Source organism: Peromyscus eremicus, chromosome 5 (genome assembly GCF_949786415.1).
Source record: "Peromyscus eremicus chromosome 5, PerEre_H2_v1, whole genome shotgun sequence".
Taxonomy (NCBI): Eukaryota; Metazoa; Chordata; class Mammalia; order Rodentia; family Cricetidae; genus Peromyscus; species Peromyscus eremicus.
The window spans coordinates 84,100,689-84,125,737 of record NC_081420.1 but is presented as its reverse complement, the minus strand read 5'-3'; the positions used below and the strand labels follow the sequence as shown (position 1 = coordinate 84,125,737).

The window sequence follows — 25,049 nt, the reverse complement described above, 5'->3', positions numbered from 1 at the left end:
TCTATGTCACTCCATGTTTGTTCTAGAAGCTCCGATCAGAAGATAATGTCAGGGAACTGAAGAACAGTCTGCAAAATATATGACCAGGAGCCAAACATAGTAGCTCACACCTGTAATCCCAGCCCTGGGAGGCAATGGTAGGAGGAATGGTTCAAGGATATCCTCAGCTACATATTAAGTTGGAAGGTAGCCTGGGCAACATGGGACTCTGTCTTAAAAATAAATCAAACCAAACCAAAATGAAACTATTTGACCAAGGACTTCAACATTGTCAAAATTATTGAAAAACAAAGGGCCGGGCTGTGGTGGTGCACGCTTTTAATTCCAGCACTCGGGAGGCAGAGGCAGGCGGATCTCTGTGAGTTTGAGGCCAGCCTAGGCTACAGAGCGAGTTCCAGGACAGGCTCCAAAGCTACACAGAGAAACCCTGTCTCGAAAAACCAAAAAGAAAAACAAGGAAGCTTAGGACACTGCCACAGCCCAGAGGAGCGTCAGCAAGCACAGTGACTACAGGATGTCCTGCATGGGTTCCTGGAGTGGGAGACTTTGGTTGAGTAGCACTCAGCTCTGGAGGTGGGAAGAACTGGAGCATCAGGTCAGTATAGGACCCAGGCTTGCATAAAGGGTCCTCTGTGCCATTCTCCCCAACCCCCAATCCAGACCCTGGCAACCTTGACACCAAGGGCTCACCCTCTTTTATGACTGTCTCCTGTCCAGTGCATGGATGGTGGAAATGGTTTCCATAGTGATTCTCTTGCACTACGTGTCCATGGCCGGAGACTGGAGTCTCCCCGCTGTCAAGTACGTGGGCACGACCCCAGCCGCAGAAGGCACCTCCTGGTGTTTTTACATCTGCCAAGACCAGCAAGGGAAGACAGCTTTAGGGAGCAGATGGTGGGAGGGCTGGGTGATCACTGTGGACAGAATTTGAGGCCAGATGGAAGCCACCTTGGAGATGACAGCGCTTGCGGCATACAGTGTAGATGAGCCATTCAGTCCTAGCTCTGGAGGACAGGCAGCATCACATCACAATAGAGAGGACACCAGAGAGGCTGCCTAACAGCTGTAGGCTCTGGGGCAGCTCACTGTGCAGGGTACTGTGGCCTCACAAGAGCTACAAATCTTTGCTGGGCTCCCTGGGATTGACAGACCAAAGAACCAACGGCACCAAACCCCCCATTGCTTTGCTCCCCAACTGCTTCCTGTGGTATTCCCGCTGGGCCAAGAACCACAAACCCAACCAGACACCCCTTGGAGGCAGTGGGACTGCAGACTCCCACTCAGCACCAGCTTTGAGGTGCCCTGTTCCTGGCTCTGGAGCCCCAGACTGCAGTAGGCTCCTCTTGCTGGATGTAATGAGTGAAGGGAGACAGGTGCACTTGGGAAGACGCCTGTCACATTCTATCACCCCTCCCCATTCTTCTAAATAGTCAAGTGGAATTCCTCCCAGCCCAAACTCAGCTGACAAGCCCTTGGCATAGGGCAAGGTGGGCCCTGCCCCATTGCTTCTCTGGGAGCATTACCTTCTATTTCAGAATTAGCCCCTCTTGTTGAGTTACATTACCCTGGTAAACATACTCGCACATAACTATGTGGAGAAAGTAAGCAGGCCCTGGTCAGGCTCCCACCAGGTTAATTTACAGAACAGAAAGAGTCAGCAGGAGTTGGGAACAGACAGCTAAGCAAGGTAGACCCAAGTGGGAGTCTGGAAACATCAAGAAACGTCAGATATCCTCTCTGGAGGCCCTGGGTCTGGCTTCCTGACTTGAGGACCCTGGCCAATCTCAGGTTCAGAGACAGGGCCCTGCCCAGAATGAACTCCCCACCCTACCCTACCCCCCCCCCCCATGTCTTGGGCTCTCCAAGCTGTGGAGTTCCTGAGACCTAATAATACACACAAATCAGAAGGCAGGCCGCAGTCCCCAGCCTTGCAAGGACAGGAAGAAAGTTGATGCCTGCCCTGGCCTGTCCCCTGGCTTTGCCCTCAGGCAGCACGGCTGCCCAGGGCCAGCAGGGCCTATATTGAGAGCATGAGCCTGCTGGCGGGAATGGCCGGCATGCACCCAGCTGTCACGGCAGCCCTGCCCAGCCACCCAGCAGGGCTGAGAGCACAGGGGTACCGCCATGACACTTATCTATGCTCTCTTCCAGTTGGAACCCAACCACTCACTGCATGTGGGGAAGGGATGTCACTTAGGGCATGACACCATGAACAAAGGGGGTCATAGGTACTCAGAAGACCCTGCCCAAGGTCTAAGTGGGACCCCAAATCTCTCATGGGGAGGGAACCACCTGGGGCTCCACCATGCCAAGATCTCATGACTCAGGAGGAAGCTGCAGGCAGAGACTGTCTCTTGTTACTATGGTATCCATGATCATGGACCCTTCAGCCTTGCTCTTCATATCCACTAAGTAGGACTCCTCAAAACTCTTCACCTCAGAAGGCAGCTCCCAGAGGGACAACCCCCTTACCCCAGGTCAAAAGAAGCAGAGACGCTTCCCCAATTGGCCCTGGTGTGAGGGAACCAGTTATGAAAGGAAGCTTGGTCTCCACTTTCCCGAAGTTTCGGAGATTTACAAGGTCCAAGTCAGAGAATGGTGTCTGAAGGAGTGTGTCTAGAAGCTTGAGGCAGGGTTACTTCCCACTAGGGACCAGAACCCTGGCCATCTGGACCCCGGAGAAGTGCCTAGCGAAGCTGCTCTCAGGAGTGCCTTTTAGGCTCTGCTCACTTGCCTAAAGTGGGCAACAAACCAGAGCAGGCTTGTCGGTGCCCCTGCTTCCTGCTGGGGTCAGGCAGCACTGAGGAGAGGTCAGCTGCTGCCAGGACTCCAGAACAGGGAACTGTGCCAGGACAGGGACTTGTAGTGGGCTTCAGTGTGCACAGAGGCCCTGCCTAGGCTCTTTTTCTGAATGTGGGGTTGGTTCTTCCTAAGACAGACCGATAGGTTTTTGATTCTTCTCCATTAGGCCCCCAAACTGGCAGCCAGTGTCTATCCCGAGGATGTGGAACACACATTCACTTTAATTGTCCACCTCCCCAAAGCATGCCAGGAAGGCGCCTGTTGCTCCTCCCTCACTTGGGTCCCTCTTCTGAGAAGGTTTACAAAGCTCGGTTTAGTATCCCTTTCCAGAGACAATGGAGAGAATGGAGGCTTAAAGATGTGGACTAATGTGTCCAAATTACCATCTTTTTCAAAATGGCAGCCCCGGGGCTTCTGTCTGTGGTTTTCCTGTTTGCTTCTGGTACCTAAGAGTCCTCCCACATGGTGCCTGTGCCCACTGTTCTCTGAGCCCTGCCTGGAGCAGCTGCCTCTGGTACCCCAGCCTGCTGCTGCTGCTGCTGTTCTTGTGGATTCTGTCTCCAGAGCCTCCAGGGGTGCCAAGGGCCTGTAGCTTCTCGGCCCTGCAGGGCAGAGGCCTAAATCACTGACTCTGGAAAAGGTAAGGAGCTCCTAGTTCCAGAGAGTAATTGCTCTGCAATTCCTGTGTGGATTTTCAAACGACTCTTTCAGTCCTTGCCCTCTGCCATCAGATTCCCTCCACCAACTGGAGGGCTTATTTCATGCAAGATATGAGCAGGCGCTGGTATAAAAATAGAGGCAGGCAGTGGGCGCTGCTCAGTGACTCACTAAGGCAGGCAGGCTGGTGGATGGCTCTGTAGACAGCTGCTGAGAATCTCCTCCTTCCCTCCCCTGCCCCTCGGCAAGCTCCCCTCCCAACTAGTACCCTACCCCTCCCTTCCCTCTCCTTCCCTCTCCCTCCCTGCTCCCACCCCTGCTTATAGAGCAGGGCCTCCAGAACAGACTAAGGGTCAGGCAGGACTATTGGTGCACAAGATAGGAGGGGGCCGAGGCAGCAGGGGCCCTCGCCCTTCAGTAGTCTTGAATTTTCTACACAGAACATTCCAACTCCAGTTTCTACTGAATCTCCCTGTTAGCGCTAGGGCTCCGGTGTACTGAGGGGAAGTGAAAAGGCCAAGTCCTATGTTACCCCAGGGCCCAGACTGCACCCCTCCCCCAAGCCCTCCCACCCAGCTTGTGCTTAAAAGAGGTCAATGGTTTCCCATTGTATTTGTTTGTTTAATGCACGTGAGTGTTTTGCCAGATGATTGGGTGCTGGGATCAAACCCTGGTCCTCTGCAAGAGCAGCCAGTACTCATCTCTCCAGCTGTCTCCCATTGTCCTTACGATGTAGAAACAGTATGTGCCCAGCAATGAAGTTTACACAGTGGGGCAGCCACCCTCAGCACCCTCCTAAACCCTACACCCTCCCCAGCCGCAGCCTCCCTTCAAGCCCAGCCATGGCCTTGCAAGAGCGTCTCCTCCCAATACCTATCAACTCCTCCTGGTCCCCTGAACCCCTTCCCCAGCACTGTGGCTGAGTCTAACCCTTCTCCTTTACAGCCTGAGTGGACCTGATGGCTGATGAGCATGTACCTCCCTTCTAGGCAGTCAACTCGCTGGAGGAGGAGGCACCGATTTTCTGTTGATTCTCCTGCACACAGCATTTACTATCTCCAGCTGCATGCATTTCCTTGTAAACAGCACAACTTCATTCTTCTTTATGCTAAAAAACCCAGCTGTGTATAAACACCCTGTTTTCCTCATCTTTTCCTGCTGATGGACACCTAGGTTGGTTCCGTAGCTTAGCTACTGTGAACAATCCGGCAGTAAACATCCATGTGCAGGTGTCACGGTGGCTTGACTTGGAGTTCTTTGGTAAATCCTCCAAAAGGGAAGTGAAACTGTCTAGCAGAGCACGGGGGGGGGGGGGGGGGGGGGGGGACGACACTAACGGGAGAAGGGAGGAGAGAGAAAGGGGAGGAAAGGGGAGGGTGGGTGGAGAAAATGCTCAACGCACATTATAAGTGAAAGTGTCCTCATGTAACCCTGTGCCATGTGCGGTGAACATAATGCCAATAGGAAAAGCGAAACAATCCATTATCCCACCAGGCCTGGCTGATCTTTAGGCAGAGACAGCCTCAGCCAGAACTGAAGATAAAGGTGGTGATTCTCACGCCTCAGCTGCCCTGGCATAAGTGACCATATGTAATGTCTTTCTTTTTCTTCTTCTCCTCCTCCTCCTCCTCCTCCTTTTTTTTCTTTATTTTTATTTTTTATTTTGAGACAAGGTCTCGCTATGTAGCTCTGGATAGCCTGGAATGTTCTACAGAGACCAGGCTGGCCTCCCAAAGATCTGCCTGCCTTCTCCTTCCCAGGTGCTGGGATTATCACCGCACCCAGGCTTATGTGATTTCTGAGGGGCTGTGGTCCCACTCCCAAACTCCTCCTTTGTAGGGCAGGGCCAGCATGGTGGGGAGCAGGACACAGCCCTCTCCCCACGGTTGACTCCTGAGTCTGTCCGGGAACTCTTGGGAGCTCAGCTAGCCCTGCCTGGGCCTTGAGGAGGCCCAAGCCCTAATTGCCCCACCTGCTCTGTGCTGAGCACTGGAAGCTGGAATGAAGATTAGGAAATTCAGATTTCAGGAAGGAGTCCAGGCATCTCGTTAGCATTTCTTTGGGAGATGTTCCGTCCTGTCACTTTGTCTACAGTGGCTTGTGTTGGAAAGAGGGAAGGTTAAAACATTTGCATAAAAGTCTTACAAGGTGGGGGAGATAAAAGATTTGACTCCCTTGTCATAAACACAAGTTTGACTGTGTTTGATAGAAAATACTAATTTTAATGTTATTTCTAATAAATCCCATCTTATTTTTAAACATTTTCCCTCAAACTCATTAAGAAGGAGTTGGACTTTTTTCCTGTCATCTCTTGGAGTGCGAAACTGCTATGAGGAAGGGGTGAAGTGCCTGTTTAGCTGGCTCAGTGAGCTTCTGAGTTAGGCCCCTACTACAAAGAATCAATTATTCTATTTAGTCACTGGCATGGTTTAATGGGAGCCTGCCTTCCTAGGGATGATTCCCTGGCCAGGAGATTGACCTGACCCCATTGGAGTGTTAGGTCTGCACCAGGCCAGAGATTCTAGTCTCTTGACTAAGAGGACCTTTCTCTTAGCAGGCCTTCATTGCAACTCTGACATTCTTCCCCCACCCCCATCCCCACCCTCTACCCCCTCAGCCGGCACAGAGGTAACCTTAGAATCATTTGTGTAATACCCAGCCAGGTGTAGGCAGGGAAAGAAGTCCTTGCCTGTTGCCTGGAAAGGGACGTGAGGAGGAAGTAAAGGCAAGAGTTATTAGCATTACAAGTCCTAGGCAGAACGTGATATTTTAAAATGTACAAATCAAAGTCCATTAATCTCTTGATGGACTCACAAGAGCCTCCAGGTTTGGGGCCCCTCCTCTAGTTGCTAAGCTGTTCTCCAGAGTGATGAACCCAGGATCTGCTTTCAGGCCTTTTGATAGCTGTAGGAGTGTTTAAAGCCCGTGTGATGGTCCTCTCATAAGGCTTTTAGATAGGGAGAGAAGAGATATTTAGCTATCGTTTTTTAATTTTAATTTTTATTTATTTTTTTATTTTAGAACATTGCTGTCTTCAATTTCATACACACACATAATGTATGGTGACTACATTCTACCTTATTTTTTAAATGAACATAATATTTACAATTGTAACCATTTTTAAGTTCACAATTCAGTGGCATGAATTACATTCAAGATATTAATTACACTCATGATATTCATTCATTACACTCATGATATTAATTATATTTGTGGTATTCATTGATTACATTCACAGTATTCATTCAATAACTATATTTATGATATTTATTAATTACATTAATTGTATTGATTTATTACATTCATGATAATATGTCCTGATACTACTATCCTTTTGTGGGGCTTTTCCATCACACCAAAACAGCTTTTCCTGTGCTTAGAAAAGCTATCGTTTAATGTCTGGGCTAAAACAATAGCTGGAAATGGTGGTACACATCTTTAACCCCAGCACTCGGGAGGCAGAGGCAGGCGGATCTCTGTGAGGAGGCCAGCCTGGTCTACAGAGTGAGATCCAGGACAGCCAGGGGGACACAGAGAAACCCTGCTGAGGGCAAAACAACAACACAAACAAACAAATAAACAAACAATAGTGGACCTATCTTTCTTTCTTTTTTTTTTTTTTTTTCTGGTTTTTCGAGGCAGGGTTTCTCTGTGTAGTTTTGCGCCTTTCCTGGAACTCACTTGGTAGCCCAGGCTGGCCTCGAACTCACAGAGATCCGCCTGGCTCTGCCTCCCGAGTGCTGGGATTAAAGGCGTGCGCCACCACCGCCCAGCAGACCTATCTTTCTTGATGGTAACTATTCGCTACAATGAGCCAACAAGATCTGAAGTCTCATATCTAGGAATTTTCTTTCTCTCTTCCTTCCTTCTGTCCTTCCTTCCTTCCTTCCTTTCTTCTTTCCTTCTGTTCTGGAGATCAGAGGACAATTTTTATGAGTCCCAGGGATTAAACTTGGCTAGTCACACTTGGAAGCAAGTATTTTTACCTGCTGAGCCAACTTCCTAGCCTGCGTCATTTCTTTTTTTAAATCAAGAAGAGAATCATTAGTGAAATGAGAAATAGTTGTATAAATAACATCTTATATAGATTTTAGCCCAATATTTGGGGAGTGTGATCCCTTGGACTGTTGAACACACCAATCATTTTACATTTTGGCTATGCTTTCGTAGTGGGTTTTAAAGACCATGTAGGTGTCCAGAATTAGTCTTTTTTTTTTTCCTCTCTCACTTTTTGTACCGTCAAAGCCAGTTGAAGATCTAGTTCTCAGGATCACTTGGACTTGAGAGGGACCTCTGGCTCCGTTAACCTTTCTTGTACCAGTTTTCTGTGTGAGGATATATCAAAAGGCCTTGCTTGATTGTGGCTTCGACTGGAAGAGTTGAGAAAATTTTCCTGTGTTGACCCTCTTCTTTGTAGACTGGACACAGATGAGAATTCACCAGATATGGTCTTCATGGCCTCTCTGAATAAAAGAACAGGTGACTTCCCTTAGTTACAGAACATTTCAAGATATACCCACAGTCCCCTGGAATCTAGTTGACCTTGGGATCAAGGGGACAGTGTTCTCCTTTAATCTCTCTGGCCACATTACTATAGGCCTCCAAACAGACACCCAGAAAGTCAGTTACTATGGTCTAGTACTTTTAACTGTTGTATACTATTTAGATAAACCTTTCTCAAAAACCAAATACTTCAGGCACAGGCCTTCAATTCCAGCACTCTGGAGGCAGAAGCAGATGGGTCTACATAAGTTCAAGGCCAGCCTGGTCTACATAGTTCTAGGTCATCCAAAAATATATAGTGAGACCCTGTCTCAAGAAACAAACAATCAGCCGGGCGGTGGTGGCGCACGCTTTTAATTCCAGCACTCGGGAGGCAGAGCCAGGCGGATCTCTGTGAGTTCAAGGCCAGCCTGGTCTACAAAGTGAGATCCAGGACAGGCTCCAAAGCTACATGGAGAAACCCTGTCTCGAAAAAAGAAAAAAAAAAAAAAAAAAAAAAAAGAAAAGAAACAAACAATCAAAAGACCCTAATACTTCTAGATAAACTTTGATTAGACATACTTTTTTGTTCTTTAAGCTAGTTTTTTAAAATGGTTACCAAGGACATATCAATAGCTCCATCATTTTAAGCAGAGCTTTAACACCAATACATTAAACTTCGGCACATGCCTTTAAAACCAGCATTCAGGAGGCAGAGGCAGGAGGATCTCTGAGTTTGAGGCCAGCCTGGTCTACAGAGTGAGTTCAGGACAGCCAGAGCTACACAGAGAAACCTTGTCTCAGGAAAAAAAATTGTATTAAATTATGACCTTATAAACTTTAATACCATATTCATCATCTCTAAGTCTCAATTTTTGCGTACCTTAAATAATTTACTCAGATCTTATTAACTTGCATAAACTTTCTAGTTTTCCTTCTCATTCTGGAAACATCCAGCCATCTTAGTTTCACATATAAACTCTTCTTTACTAAAACAATTTTACATTTTTATTTTTGTTTGTTTGTTTGTTTTATGAGACAGGGTCTCACTATGTAGTTCTGGCTATCCTGGAACTCACTATGTAGACTAGGCTGGCCTTGAACTCAGAGATCTGCATGCCTCTGCCTCCTGAATGTAGTTTCCATTTTTGCATCTTTTTACCATTCTCTTACTTATTGTTTTCCTGTCTTAATACCATGAGACACTGTAACGGAGCCCCAGCCCTTAGTAGGCCCCAAGACCTTAGCACAACTGACTCCATGATGGAAGTACCATTCAGGCTGTAAAACACAGCACGTAGACAGCATCACCCATCAAAACTAAAATGAAGGCCTAACACATAGTTCTAGAAAAGTCTTTAAATGTGCTAACCTTGCTTTTTGACTTCTGTAGTTCTGCTTCTGGCTAACTGTTCTTGTTAACTGAAGTATATCAACTCAGGACATGGTTTTTGTGCTTAAAAGCTCACTCTGAGAAAGGCCTGGGTTCCACTGGGATCCTGAATGCCACTCTCTGTTGGCTTAAGCCCATGTCCAAGCCGTCATCTCTGGTGAATACTCAGCAACAACATAATAACATTAAGAAATAAATTAATAATCTGTTACGAAAACTTGCCCTCTGGGGAGAGGGAACTAAGCAAAGTTTGTCTCCTCTTCATAACGCCCCAATGACAAACCAAACTTTGGTTTTATCAAAGTTCCCCCCGGAGGAACCAATGAATTTACTGAACTTACTTACAGAGTATAGTGAAGGATCACTGACAGGATAATGGGGCTCGAAAGCAGCCACACTGGAAAGTTCTCACCCAGTATGTACGAGGGCTTCCCCATAGCTGCATACATGATCCCCTTCTCCCTAGTCTTTCCCCAACCTATATACTTTAGCTTCTCCCCCAAAACCATGAGACCACATCTGATTAGGGCAGAGTTACACCAACTGGCTGGGAGGAAAGGCTGGATACTCAGATGAGGGTCCATTGACACTCCTTAGCCACTCCTTCTACTACAGAGCACTTACAATCAACAAGCCCAGCTGTCATGATCTTTTTATAAGAATCCACAGTTGGTCTTATGAGGATGGCAGTTGTTTGCTTAGAGAATCCTGCTGTATAGTACCATCCTAGTAAAGAAAGCTGAATCCAAGCTATATACAGAAGATAATGTAGTAAGTTAGTATTACTTGTGTATACACTATTAAGCTATGAGGCTTTGTAAGTTTCCAGATAAATCTTATAAGAAACACAAGACAATCTTTATATGTATCCATCCCATTGGTTCTGTCCCTTTAGGGAACCCTGACTAATACACCATCCTGGCCACCCAAACTAGAACCCCTGCAGCTGGGACAGTGTGGCCTTTTCCTTTGCTTAATTATTTGGTTTTGATTTCACTTCAACATTTTGGTATTAACATGACATATATTTGGTGGAAAAATAAGTTGAAAGGAACATGAAAGAATGAAGAAGAAGAAGAAGAAGAAGAAGAAGAAGAAGAAGAAGAAGAAGAAGAAGAAGAAGAAAAGCAGCAGGAAAAACAAACCCCAACCCTCATGCTACCGTGGAAGCTTTGTGATTTATCATTCTGACCTAATTCCCTTGTCAATTTGCCCTTCATTTTGTTCTTTTTCATGGTTCAGATGATTCATGGACATGTTATGTGTTAGCTTTAGATTGCAGGGCCTCCAGGCCCCCTGGCCTTCCAGCTGGTGCTCACCTCCTGGGGACTTGGCGGACTCATGTTTAGTCCAGGAAACAGAGCAGCTTGAAACACAGCAGCAGGGCTAGGGCTGGGCTCAGCTTGCATAGCATATGTGAAGTCCTGGTTCTACCCTCAGCAATCCATAAACCGGGCATGCCAGAGAACCCCTGTAGTCCCAGAGGATCAGAAGTTCAAGGTTATCCTCTGTCTTTGGCTAAAAGAAACCCACTGGAAACAACAACAAATAAACCACATTAACAGCAGAGTTTGGGGCAAAATTCCCCAGGCTCCAAGCAGGAGTTGAGAATGCTTCAGAAGCAAGGAAGGGACATAGACACTTTTCTAAGACCTGTGGGCTATGTTTTCTGTCTGTTCTTGTTCTATGTTCCTTTGCAGTATCCAAAGCGGTGCTTGGACCTGGCCTGCTACCCACGGGTTTCTTAATAATGGTGCTGTTACTTCCCACTGTTAAGCCAGAGCCCCAGGGAGGATGAAAAGTCATCTGACTGCACATTGACACTCACAGCTCATGCCTTATTTCTTTTCTTTGTGTGTGTGTGCTGTGACATAGTTTGTGCCATGCTATGTTGTTTTGTGTTGATACAGGGTCTCATGTAGATCAGGCTGACCTCAAACTTACTGCATGGCCTAGGATGACTTTGAACTGATGCTGCTTTTAACTCTCCACTCTTGGGATTACTGGCATGTGCTACCATATCCAGTGTGTGTGTGTGTGTGTGTGTGTGTGTGTGTGTGTGTGTGTTTCTGTGCTGGGAACAAAAACAAATTCTCTCTCACCTTTATTCCCTAAACAATACTTATGCACTGCCATGTGTACTGATTCTCTGAACAGCTTGTCAACAAAAAAATCTTACTCCAGTAGGCACTAGATAACGGTGAAAATCGTTGGTTCCCCAATCTTGCACAAATGTTTGTGTGTTCTAGGTTTTTGTCTTGTCATCCTTTCCACACAAAACACTACACTGAATTTTCAGGCCTCATTTTTAACACAATTTGTCAGATATCAACTGTAATAGGGCCCTAGACCTTAGTAGCCCCCAGGTCTTAGCAAAACTGACTCCATGATGGACATACCATTCAGGCTGTTAAACTCAGCATGTAGACAGCACCAACCGCTGAAACTAAAACAAAGGCCTAGTCCACCAAACTCCATATAGTTCTGGCAGTCTCTAAATGTGCTAACCTTGCTTTTTGACTTCTGTAGTTCTACTTCTGGCTAACTGTTCTTGTTAGCTGAAGTATTTCAACCCAGGACATGGTTTTTGTGTTTAAAAGCTCACCCTGAGAAAGGTTTGGTTCTACACTGGAATTCCAAACACCCACCACAGTCGCCGTCCAGCTAATAAAGACTTTCTATTGGCTTAAACCCATATCTGAGCAGTCTTCTCTGGTAAATACCCCACAACATCAACAACTTTCTCCCAGAGCATAAAAAGACTCAGAACACTAACAAAATGTATGATGCTTACTTCTTTTCAGTGAAATATCAGGGAGAGGGATATAATTTTAGGCTCAATACATCATGAATGAAATTACACAGTTCATGATTTTTGTCTCCTTTTCACTGGGAGAGTGGGTCTTAGATGCTGATTGGTGCTCAAGGAAACCATTCGATTCCAGAGTGTCTTCAAACTTCTGTCAGCTTCAAAGTATCTCAAGTTGTTTACTGATTGATTATCACTGCAGGAGAAATGGATCATTACCTGTTGTGGTCATATTTAAGCCTCTGGCTCAAACATCCTCAAGATGGCAGCTAGCTTAGAGAATACTGATGCTTTCCTGGGCCGTTTGCTGTACAAATTATTCTGGCTGTGGATGGGGTTTGTTCAGCTATGTCCAGCATTAAAGACACTATTGTGTACCAGCAGGTCAGACATCCTTATTTATATTTAGTGTTATCAATGAAATGCTGAGCTCCTCTGTAAGGCTAGAAAATGGACCATTTTAAACTTTCCTTCATGCTGGGTAGAACAAACAGGTGCTTCTCAGTAAGTCTAGTACCATGTGCTCATTGTAATAAAGTCTGAATTTTTATTTAGAAGCCAGTTCTGATCAGTATCCTGGGGGGGGGGGGCTTGGAAACTCCTGGAGCTTGTCAATAGGAAAGAATAAGCCCCCAGCCACATAAGCGACCCTATCTGTAAACATGCTTCTAAGTGAGTTTGTTTCCTTCCTTGAGTTGGCATCCATTTTATTTGGACCACTGTTCTTGGAAATATTGCCTAGGAATAGAAAGCTACTTTTAACAGCAAGTTGGGTCTGGTGATACCGGTGCAATGCCAGCAATAGAGAGACTGAGGCAGGAGGATGACTGAGAGTTCAAGGCCAGTCTCCACTGCAAATGAGAGCCTGTCTAAGACATAGAAAAAAAGCAGGTATTGTTTATCTCCTGTAGGATTTCAAATTGTCATGGTTTGTTTCACATTTGGTGGTGGCTGGGATGTAGCTCCGTGATACAGTGCTCTCGTAGGATATGCTCAAGGCACTGGGTTGGATTTTTAAAAATGGTGAGTGGTAACCAATTCTTGTGCTTATGTTTTCTCCTATGAGCCTGGCTGCCAGCCTTAGACTTTGCTAGCTGCCTTTCATAGACGCCTCCTTTCTGCAAACTCCAAATCCTTCCTTGCCCTCCCTCCCTGGTAGCTTCTCCACAGCCCTACAAGAAGAGCACTTCTCTGAGCCACCAGCATTTGATGGGAAGAGAGCAAAGGACTTCCCAGTTTGGAAGAGTCGGTGACTGTTAAGAGTTTTCATTACATGCATAATACAAGTTTTTGGTTAGACTTGAGGATCCGATTTCCAGCCCTGGATTGAGGCAGATTTGAGAGGAACTCCGGCCAGCACCACGGTCAGCGCCCGCTGACTCAGCCGGCGATGACTGCAGCTTTTGTGAAGGGGAAGAAGATGCCTCACCCAGCAGCTGCCAGAGATCCGGCAAGCCTCTCCAACTCCCTGTAGGGGGAGTGGCTACGAACCAGAAGGGGAAACCATAGGGTTTGGGTGAGAAGATCTAACTTCCTAACTTTGTTTCCTAAGGAGCAGCACCCACTTGGAGCTCCGTGAAAAGTCACAGGCGGGGTGGGTCTTTCTCCTGCCTACTCCTTATCCCGGGTAAATAAAGACAACACATGCTTTGTTGCAGCAAAACAAAATGGCTGGCTTTAATGCTTCAAGTTTTCCATTTCCTTCCACAGGGCTTTGTTTGAAAAATAACAAAATGAGGTAAAACGAGTCAATCTCTGAACAGGACTAAAACAGGTGCTGGCTGCCGTGGTGGCAATGGAGCCATGGCGGAGGATGGATGAGACCACCCTGCAACCACAGCACGATTGCCGTCCTGAGGAGAGAGAGTGTGGACGCAGATGAGGGTGCGCCTAGAAGCATTTGCGGTGCACAATGGAGGGGCCGGCCTCGTCGTACTCCTGCTTGGTGATCCACATCTGCTGGAAGGTGGACAGCGAGGCCAAGATGGAGCCACCGATCCACACTGAGTATTTACGCTCAGGGGGGGCGATGATCTGCAAGACAAGAGTGTCAAGTGCCTGTGTGTCCCCCCGCCCCTGCGTCTCCGCCCACACCAGTCCCGTCATGCACCTTGATCTTCATGGTGCTGGGAGCCAGAGCTGTGATTTCCTTCTGCATGCGGTCAGCGATACCAGGGTACATGGTGGTGCCCCCTGACATGACGTTGTTGGCGTACAGGTCCTTCCTGATGTCAATGTCGCACTTCATGATGCTGTTGTAGGTGGTCTCATGGATCCCCGCAGATTCCATGCCTGGTGCCCAGGAAGAGGCAGTGTGAGCGACCACAGAGTCAAGGGACTAAGGGCACCGGTGGGTCGAGACCCGGTACTCTGAGGCGTGAGGAGGGGGGCGGGAGGAAGGGAGACAGATCCCGGTACACTAGCCTATACCAGCCTAGCGGATGGCTCACCAATGAAGGAGGGCTGGAAAAGCGTCTCCGGGCAACGGAAGCGCTCATTGCCGATGGTGATGACCTGCCCGTCCGGCAGCTCGTAGCTCTTCTCCAGGGAGGAGGAGGAGGCAGCGGTGGCCATCTCATTCTCAAAGTCCAGGGCCACATAGCACAGCTTCTCTTTGATGTCGCGCACGATCTCACGTTCAGCTGCAGGGGCAGAAGCAGTAGGGAAGTTTCAGGGCAAGGCCTGGGGCGCATACTCGCCCTCTGTGGGCCGCCCTAAGCAGGCGTTGGAAGCACGCACCTGTGGTCACGAAGGAATAGCCACGCTCGGTGAGGATCTTCATCAGGTAATCAGTGAGATCACGCCCGGCCAGGTCCAGACGCATGATGGCGTGTGGCAGGGCATAGCCCTCATAGATGGGCACGTTGTGGGTGACACCGTCCCCAGAATCCAGCACGATGCCTGCGAGGGGGAGGGGCGTGCATAAGCGGAGGGGACCAGCAGGGAGAGCAGGGACAGCACTGGGATAGGAAAGTGGACATCAGGGATTGGATGGGTATGGTGCAGGGCACAGAACCAGGAGGTGGGCTGGGACGACATTATGTTGGGACAAAACTACCTGGCCCAGAGTGGGCCATATGTGGGCACTCACCAGTGGTACGGCCAGAGGCATAAAGGGACAGCACTGCCTGAATGGCCACATACATGGCAGGCACGTTGAAGGTCTCAAACATGATTTGGGTCATCTTCTCGCGGTTAGCTTTGGGGTTCAAGGGAGCCTCGGTGAGCAGGGTCGGGTGCTCCTCAGGGGCCACACGAAGCTCATTGTAGAAGGTGTGGTGCCAGATCTTCTCCATGTCGTCCCAGTTGGTGATGATGCCATGCTCGATGGGGTACTTCAGGGTCAGGATACCTCGCTTGCTCTGGGCCTCATCCCCCACGTAGGAGTCCTTCTGACCCATACCCACCATGACACCCTGTATGTGGAGAGAGACATCAGACACTTGTTACTAAGATGGAGGGAAACACGGGCTGTACTCAGTGAAGCTACCCTTCCCCGGCAGCAGACTGACCTGGTGTCGGGGGCGGCCCACAATAGATGGGAACACAGCCCTGGGGGCGTCATCCCCGGCAAAGCCGGCTTTCACCAGGCCAGAGCCGTTGTCGCACACGAGGGCGGTGGTCTCGTCTTCGTCGCACATGGTGTCTAGTTTCTGCAAGGACAAGGCCATAGTGTGTGTGAGCATCGGTGTGTGTGGTGGGGGTTAGAGTGAGCCAGAGACTCCTTTCCCCCAGCCCCTTGCAGAGGGCCAGAGGATGCTGTCTCAGTCCAAGGCTGTGCTTTTGCTAAGGGAAGCACCGTCTGTGGACCACACTAAGTCCTCCAACTAGGTATGCAGGGGACATCCTCTGGAGACCTGAGGCCCTCTACCTTCACCCCACAGCTGGCACTAACTAATGCTATCCTCTCTACTTCCCAATGTCATCTGTGAAGGAGACATTAAGGCCCACTGCTAACCTGCCTGTCCTGTGAGAGGGTGGAGGACACTGCCCAGAGGAAGGCAGTACTGTCCCAACTATGGAGAAGCTGCCTGTTTGAACACCCACAATATTCCAAACTCAGAAAGGACACTTCCACCTGTCTCCTAGTCCAGAGAAGATTAGCTAGGCCTTGCTGGCTTTAGAAAAGCCTTAGACTCAGAGGGAGTTGTGCCAAGGCTAAGACAATGCTGAATGTCTCCAAACACATCTTCAAATCAGTCTCCCAGGGCCTGGGGTGTAGCTCTACGAACCCAGATTTGGTCCCAGCAGAGAAAGAGTAAGAAGGAAGGAGGGATGAAAGGAGGGAAGGAAAAAAAGATATTTTAGGGAGAGAAATCTCAAGCAGCCAAGGCTGGCACGTGGCTCAGTAGCAGAGCACTGGCTTGCTCACTTGAAGGAGGTCCTGGATTTAGTCCTCAGGGAGGGGGTAGGGGGGATGTGGGGGTGGTGATGGGTAGATATCAGAGCTTCAGGTATATCCTAAATGCCAAGTCAGCAGCTCAAATGGTCTGGAGATGAGTTTGGAGAAATTTCCAGAGCCAAGTCTCCTCCTTAAACCGTCTGCCTCTAGGGCAGAGTGTGACGCTAGACACAGGCCCAAGGCTAAACAGCTTGATCGGCTGGGTCCTCCAGGGCACCCTCCCCACTTCTATCCTACCTGCTGCTCTGACTCTGGCCCTGGATGCCGAGGGTGGGATGTGAGGCTTCACGTCCTGTGACTGCCTGTCCCCTAGCTCAGGTTTTATATAGTCCCTGGGAGCTCTCCCTACACCGCCCCGAAGGAATGTTGCTGCCCTTCCCAAGCCATATTTGGGTGTCGGGCACTAGAGTCCCTTCCTTCGGCTGGTTCTCAGCCTGGGTCCCCGCCCGGGTCTTCTGCACTGACCAAAGAAGGAGAGGACTGGCCCTGGCCCAGGTAGCTAGGACCGGACCGGGCCATATATGGAGAGTATCCTCAGCTGTCTGCCCCTCCCAACTGGCTCCAATGCTCACTGCAGGGCTGGGCTGGGCCAAAGGTCACTGTTTTTGCAGATGACTGGTCTGCACTTCCCAAACTCTACCTGTTTGAAAGGTCTCCCCAGCTCTGCCCACCCTGGGCACATGAGCCGCTGAGAAGGTACCTGATTCCTGACCTAACACATTACACCCCATTTATGGGTTAACTCAGGCTACCAAGCCCTGGTGCTTAAGCCCAAGCCCTGTGATCAGGTGAGCTGGGAGGGGTCACAGGCCCCAGGTAGGGATGGAAAATAAGCCGTACATTTGAACTTCATTTTCTTTCCCACTTCAAAACCCGCCCCCCCAATCCAGAGATCTGACCCCACCCCACCCCACCCCCCACTCCGTGCAGGCTGTCAGTCAGTGCAGGACATGCAGCTGTCACCGGGCAGACAACTGTTGGAGAGAGGAGGAGCTATGGGGGCTTTGTGGCCCCGACACATGGCATGTGAGACCAGGGCATTAGAGCTGTCCCTACGTTCTGCAGTGCACTCTTGGAAAGAATAGAGGGGTCAGTGTGCGTGTGTGTGTGTGTGTGTGTGTGTGTGTGTGTGTGTGTGTGTGTGTGAGAGAGAGAGAGAGAGAGAGAGAGAGAGAGAGAGAGAGAGAGAGAGAGAGAGAGAGAGAGAGAGAGAGAGAGAGACCAGGGCATTAGAGCTGTCCCCTACGTTCTGCAGTGCACTCTTGGAAAGAATAGAGGGGTCAGTGTGTGTGTGTGTGTGTGTGTGTGTGTGTGTGTGGTGTAGGGGTGTGTCCCTAACTCCAGAACTGACTCTCATTTAGTTGGCTGGGTTGAGCAGATGATACCCCTTCCCCTTTGGTGGCACTGTGTCCCTCCCCTGGGTCTGAAAGGGTCACAGTGGAACTTATTGGAGCCTGGAGGGGGCTGAGGCAGAGAGGTGGTGATGGAAGTCCCTTCTAAGGAGCACCAAGACCTTACACTGGAGCCCAGGAGTGCCTTCTCCCGGGCAGATTCATCTTTATATTTAGAGGATGATGCCTGTCAGCCCGGCTGCTTCCCATCCACCTTGGAGCCACCACCTGCCAGGCCTATTTATACCACTGATAGACGGGGATCCTTTGGGTTTCTAGGAGCTACTTATGGAAGGTGGAGTAGGGGTGAACAGAGGTCGTTTGTCTCTTGGCGCCTTTCTCAATTTGGGTAGGGACGACAAGAAAGCCCAAGACAGTGTTCTGTGGTCAACCAGACGACATACTTTGAGGGGTGCATCAGAGCCAAGCCACCATGGAGCCATTCACTTTTCTGATGGCTTAAGTGTTCCCAAAATAGTTGTTCACATTTGGAGTGGAACTCGGCAGCTGGGACAGGTGCAGATCCTCTGCTGAGGTTCCTCCAGACTCCCACACAGCTCTTCCTAACCTGTGGGCTGCACAGCCTAACAGGGCCATATTAGCTCCGTGGCTTTGTCTTCACCCTGCACTGGGAGAGAACTAACAAGCAGCAAACACATGCTACATGCAGCTTTGGGAACTCATTTATTGAGGCTGTGAGTGCAGGGAGAAATGTGCTGATGCCCTCCCTGGACAACACAGGGCTGGGCTGGAAGGACTGCCCCAGACTGCAGCAAGCCTGCTCATTACAAAGTTTTCTCAGCTCAGCATGACATTCAGCATATCCAAAGTTGACCTTGAACAAGTGTCTTCGAACTCCAGGAGACCTCCTGCACCACCCCCGGCACAGCAGCAAGCAGGTGAGCAGGGCACATGCACTCTCTAACCTCAGCTGCACTGTCTTTTCCTTTCCTGACAAGGTCTCTTTCTCTGGAATCCTGGCTAGACTCGAACTCACCATCTTCCTGCTGGCCTCCCAAATGCTTGTGGGCAGAGCTGGTATGTTCACACTTCTTTTCTTTCTACTCTGCCCCTTCACTTCTCACCTCCTACTCAGAGACAAACAGGGGAGTTAACAGGCTAACACTACAATGGGCAGCAGCACAGGTCAGCTCTATCCTTCTAACCCTGTAGCAGCTCTGAACCACAGAGCCCCAGGGAGGCAGGCGCTCACATGGAGGTCAGAGGACAGCTCTGTGGAGTTGGTTCTCTCCTTCCATCATCATGTAGACTCTGGGGATTGAATTCAGGCTGCCAGGCTTGCTGAGTTTGCCTGCTGAACGGAACGCTGGCCCCAGAAATGGACTCCTATGGAGCAAAACACCCCTTGTTTTAATTAAGGCCATGGTACATCTGTACATGGACCTGCCATCCTAGCAGGCGAGGAAAAACTTTCGGAAAGGCTTTGACTGAGAACGGAGTCAAGGTGTGCAAAGTACTCACCATACCGCATATAAAACAAAAGGTGGTCCAATACCGTCCAAGGCCCATTTCAAAACAGAAACTCAAGGCTTCCTGGTTAAACAGTTGCTTGTGTATGTTTTCTCCACATGCCTTAAAAAATGTTCTAGCCAGGGACAGTGGTGCACACTTGTAGTCCTAGGACTTGGGAGGCTGAGGCAGGAGGACTGAGAGTTTGAGGCCAGCCAGAGCTACATACTGAGACCTTATCTTAAAAAGAAGTTTGTTTATATATGTTTGTATTATATAATACATACATATATATGTATATGCTGTAAAAGATATATACACATATCCATATTGTATGACATATGCTGTATATACACATACAATATATATGTACGATACACACACACACACATATACTTTTCAGTACATATTGCATTGATGTGTAGGTTCTTGTCATTTTTGAGATGGAATCTCACTATATAGCAGTGGCTGGCTTGGAGCTCTCTATATACACTATATAGATCAGTGGCTGGTCTCAAATTCAGATCCACCTACCTCTGTTTCCCAAGAGCTAGGATTAAAGACATGTGCCACTATGTCACATGCGGACTTTTTATACATGAGGACAGAATGGGAGTGGGTGGGGGAGGCTGTAGTGGAACTGTAGTTAGCCTGGAAATACTCAAGAATATGGGACCATGACAGCCTAAGAAGCCATGAATCTGTCTTGAATGAAGATTTCTGGCCCTTCCCACAGCATCCAGTCAAGAGAATGAAACAACCAAATCTCTGCCTCTATGCCCCATACAGGCTGCCTGGGCCCCTTACTGGGGCTTACAGAACAACATCTATGGCAGACTGGCCTCAGCATTACAGTGTTTGTGAAAGGACCAACTATGGTGAAACTAGGAACCATCACGAAACTATTGACCCAGGCTCACTGAGTCAATACTGAGATTACAGTCAGTGCAAGTACCATATTTGGTAGCAGTGACAATTTACTGATAGCTCAGAAAGCCACACAAACATCTTACTCACTAAAACACTTTCATTAAGATTCATCCCTTATTGATGGGTGTGGTGAACTTTAATCCCAGGACTTAGGAGGCAGGTGATCTGTGTGATTCTGAGGCCAGTCTGGTCTACAATAGTGAATTGTGAATTCCAGATCATCCAGAGCTACATAATGAGACCTCTAAAATGTTTTGTTTGTTTGTTTGTAGATTTATTTATTACATATACAGTGTTCTGCCTGCATGTATCCCTGCAGGCTAGATGAGGGCACCAGATCTCATTACAGATGGTTGTGAGCCACCATGTGGGTGCTGGGAATTGAACTCAGGACCTCTGGAAGAGCAGCCAGTGCTCTTAACCCCTAAGCCATCTCTCCAGCCCCTGTTTGTTTGTTTTAATCAATGCAAAACGTGAGGAACATTTCCAATGAGTTACCAGCTGTCAACTCTCATGAGTTAAGACCCAGTTTTGGTTTCTCAGTCATATAGTAACTCAGTAAAACCTGACATTCATTTTGCTAAGTAGGTACTTCCTTCTGGCTCAGCATCCCAGAGATTTCTCAGTGTACCACACCCAGAGTCACAGTGACTCCAGAGACTGAGTAGGGCAATCTTGAAAAACATGGTTTTCCTTATTTTTTGAAATTAAAATATAATTAAATTGTTTTCCCCTTCCCCTGTCCCCTCCAACACCTCATATTATTCCCTGCTCCACTGCTCTCAAATTCAAGGCCTCTTTTAATTGTTGACCTAACTATATAAACACAACCTGCTCAGTCCATAAAATATTACTTATATGTATATTATTTAAGGGCTGGTATTGGATGACCAATTAGAGGTAAGGGAGCAATGTTTTGTTTTTTAAGACAAGATCTTGCTTTGTTGGCCAGAGTGGCTCTGAACTCAGTATCCTCCTGTCTCAGGCTCTAGTGTTGAGATTATAGGTGCATGCCACCAAACTTGACTCAATCTTACAATCCTCAAAACAGGCATAGTGTGCACAAGGGGACAGTGCCAGAGAGAACTGCATGTCTCACTGGACCAAGGGGGCTGGAGAAAGGGCAGTAACACAAACAATGGTGACTTCACGTGGAAAATGAGAAGAAAATATGTTACAACTGAAAGAAAATTAGGATTATGCCCCTACTTTATATTATAGCTCCCAAATAAAGCATGAAAAAACCCGGCCGCCACAGATGAAACTATATGAACCTCAAGTTGATTAAAACCTAGTTTTTTCAGCCTCAAATTTTTTTATATGCAAATATTTATACAAATTTTAGAACAACCATTTCTACAAAGGTCACATCTGTCCTTGGACATAATACTCATAATTTGCTTTGAGAACAAACTCAAAGTAAGGGTTGGACTTGAGGCTTCCCAGCTGCTCTGCTTCAAGTAGGTCCTTCACCTCTGGCAAGTATTCGCTGAGCTGGATGCCTGCAAACAAGAGTCATGGTCACTTACGATTTCAGAGACTCCCCAGGGGGTGAGAGGCTGGTGGTGGTCACTGAGCTAACAGGCCCCACACTGGAGCCTCCTCCCAGTCACAGTGCTCCCTCTGACAACAGCCTTTCAGAGCCACCTGCAGGCCCTCACTGGTAAAGCAGCCACTCCAGGTGAGGTCTGTAGTAGAGTCTACTTTTCATTTTCTACCATTTAAGACGCCTTTAATCCCAGCACTCAGCACTTGGGAGACAGAGGCAGGCAGATCTGAGTTTGAGAATAGCCTGGTCTACAGAGCCAGTTCTAGTTCCAGGACAGTCGGGGCTACAGAGAAAAACTGTCTCAAAAAGCCAAAAGACATTCCTTCAATGTGGAAGTTGTCAACTAATAGTCATTTCTGTGTTGTCCTATTTGGGGAATAATGTAGCAGAAATACTGTCACAGAGCTGGCCACGATACTGTAAAGGTGTCACAGTTTAACCTGGGTGCATCCTTCCAGCACTCAGGATGCTGAAGGAGGAGGGTCCCTTGACCCTGAAAGCCCAAGTCCAGTCTGGGCAGCACAGCAAGACTCTGTCCCAAAGAAATGAAATCACACATACTGTAGCATTTCAACTCAAGTCAGAGACTAGAAGGATAGTGGGGTCAGGAGAGCCAGGAAGCACTAATCAATGGACTATTGAGCCACAGCAATTACAACAGAGCATGTAACCCCATTTGACAAAGAAAATGGGACAAAAATTTTGCATGAATAAGAGCATATAATCTGTTATATTACTATCAGGTTCTCTAGTTTTAAGGAAGATATCCTTGAGAGGAGTCACTTGTCCAGTAAAAATATTCTTGAAGCATTCAGCACCATCTTTTTCTATTTGTTATAATAATTAGTTGAATAATTCTGCAACATCAAAAAACAAAGGTCTACTGAGCAACTATGTGCCAGGTAGGGGCAGGCATGTTTTATGTAGATTAAATGATATACCTTGCATGCATATGCATAGCAAATGTTGGAGTCATGTAAATGCCACACTTACTCATTCTGCAGGATCACTGGACTTAGGATACATGTCATTGTATGTTCCTCAAATACAGCATCTCTGAATCTGAAAGGATCTGCCAGAGGTAGGTTAGCTGGTCTGCACACTACCTGAACCCGACATCCTGTGTTTTGATCTAACAGATTTTTTTTTTTTTTTTTTTTTTTTTCAAAACAGGGTTTCTCTGTGCAGTCCTGGCTGTCCTGGAACTTGCTCTGAAGATCAGGCTGGCCTCAACTCAAGAGATCCACCTGCCTCTGCCTCCCAAGTGCTGGGATTAAAGGCATGCACTACCACCAAGTATTTTGATCTAATAATTCTTAAGAATCAGACCTGTTTCTGTATATGAACTGTACTGTCCTTTGTGTCTTTTCCAACATTCTTCATGTCTTAAGCTCCCAGTACATGAAAGGCAGAAGTCTCTTTTTGAGATAGATTCATCTTTCCCAAAGAAGTACCACATGTGAGCCCTTTTCAGCAAATGGAATTTTGTTGTTGTTGTTTTGGTTTTCTGAGACAGGGTTTCTCTGTGTAACAGTCCTAGCTGTCTGGAACTCACTTTGTAGAGCAGGCTGACCTCGAACTCAGAAATCTGCCTGCCTCTGCTTCCTGAACGCTGGGATTAAAGGTGAGCCACAAATGGTATTTCTCTCACAGAACATAGGCAGAAAACATACTGTTATTTTTATCTCTAAATTGAATGTTAGTCTTAATGTCTAAAATGGATGTGTATATAAATATCTTGCAATTTTACTTTTTAAAAGATTTTATATGTGAGTATTTTGCTTGCATGTCTGTGTGTCCTGTGTCCTCAGAGGCCAGGTGTCCTATCCCCTAGAAATGGAATTACGGATAGTTGTGAGCCACTATGTGGGTGCTTGGAATCAAACTCAGCTCCTCTGGAAGAACAGCAAGTGCTCTTAACTGTTTTAGCCATCTCTCCAGTCCCAATTTTTAATTTAATACATTTTCTTTAAAAATATCTATTTATGTTTATTTATTTTAATGTTTTATGTGTATGAGTGTTTTGCTGGCAAGTGTGGATGTACACCACATGTGTGCCTGTTGCCTGCACAAGTGACAAGGACTTGAGATTCCCTGGGACTGCAGTTACAGACAGTTGTAAGTCACCATGTGGGTGCTGGAACGAGCAGATGTTCCTAACTGATGAACCAACTCTCCAGCCCTATTACACTTTCTCAGTGTGTCTATGCGTGAAGGTCAGATGACAACTTTGGGGAGCTGATTGCTCCTTTCACCATATGGGTCATAGTGATTGAATTCGGGACCTCAGGCTTGGTCTAAGTGTCTTTACCTGCTGAGATGCTCAGCAGCCTTTGTTTTTATTTCATGTGTATGTGTTTGTGCCATGTGTGTGCAGGTGACTGTGGAGGCAAGAGAGGGTTCTGTTTACTAAGGAACTGGAGGTACAGGCAGTTGTGAGCTGCCTGACAGGGGACTTTCACTGTTACAACCAGAGTCTATGTCATTGCTAGAGAACTGCACCTTAACCCTGGTCCCCCAGTGCGGAGAGTAGAAAAGTGGCCTCACTGAGAACAAGCTCCATCCTGTACGTGATCTTGTTCCCTCTGACCCTCTATGCCGTGTCACGCTGGCAATTCCCATGGTACGTATCCAACACCAAGAGCAACATTTCATTTTTCTTTCTTCCTTCCTTCCTTCCTTCTTTTTGTTTTTGTTATTTTTGTTTTTCAAGACAGGGTTTCTCTCTGTAATAGCCCTGGCTGTCCTGGAACTCACTCTAGACCAGGCTGGCTTCGAACTCACAGAGATACTCCTGGCTCTGCCTCCCAAGTGCGGGATTAAAGGCATGCACCACCACTTCTGGTTGCAACATTTAATTTCTAACAGTTAATAAACCACTTACCGTCTTTTATAAGTTTCTGCAAGATCTTCACAAATACACTGTCTTTAGACACTTCGATTGGATCATCTTTACCGTCTGAACTGGACCAGCTGGAAAAGAAAATGATGAGGGAAACTGAATCATCGTGGCAGCTGAGACAAATGGTTTTCTCCTGATGGCCGTGGGATAGAGTGTCAAGTTCTGTGACCCTGCTTCAAGTTATCAAAATAATGGTCTCTAAATGTGGGACATATTGAAATCTGTTTTGACTTAACTACACTGGCAGCAAATGCCATCACAA

At 47.6% G+C, this 25,049-nt stretch overlaps 2 protein-coding genes across 2 annotated transcripts in view; both read right to left on the bottom strand.

Annotated features, from left to right (window-relative positions):
• Positions 1-13,791: 13,791 nt before the first annotated feature.
• Acta1 (actin alpha 1, skeletal muscle) lies at positions 13,792-16,908 on the bottom strand. Its single transcript, XM_059263840.1, has 7 exons — positions 16,783-16,908; positions 15,656-15,796; positions 15,235-15,559; positions 14,883-15,044; positions 14,594-14,785; positions 14,254-14,435; positions 13,792-14,177 (listed from the first exon to the last, which is right to left on the bottom strand). Exons 2-7 carry the CDS (start codon positions 15,782-15,784, stop codon positions 14,034-14,036), a joined length of 1,134 nt encoding a protein of 377 aa, XP_059119823.1. The 5' UTR covers positions 15,785-15,796; positions 16,783-16,908; the 3' UTR covers positions 13,792-14,033.
• A 3,540-nt stretch (positions 16,909-20,448) lies between these two features.
• The window catches only part of Nup133 (nucleoporin 133), a 51,972-nt gene continuing 47,371 nt past the window's right edge, over positions 20,449-25,049 (bottom strand). The window contains exons 25-26 of the mRNA XM_059263839.1: positions 24,770-24,858; positions 20,449-21,838 (exon numbers count right to left, since the gene is read on the bottom strand). Of these exons, the coding sequence (XP_059119822.1) occupies positions 21,702-21,838; positions 24,770-24,858 (226 nt within the window). The 3' untranslated portion in view covers positions 20,449-21,701. The remainder of the gene's footprint in view (positions 21,839-24,769; positions 24,859-25,049) is intronic.

Coding starts and splice junctions, on each gene's coding strand:
- Acta1 (XM_059263840.1), bottom strand. CDS start 15,784: ATGTGCGACGAAGACGAGACCACCGCCCTCGTGTGCGACAACGGCTCT. Junction 15,560..15,655: donor TGGGCCGCCCCCGACACCAG/GTCAGTCTGCTG, acceptor CTCCACATACAG/GGTGTCATGGTGGGTATGGG. Junction 14,786..14,882: donor CTATTCCTTCGTGACCACAG/GTGCGTGCTTCC, acceptor CTGCCCCTGCAG/CTGAACGTGAGATCGTGCGC.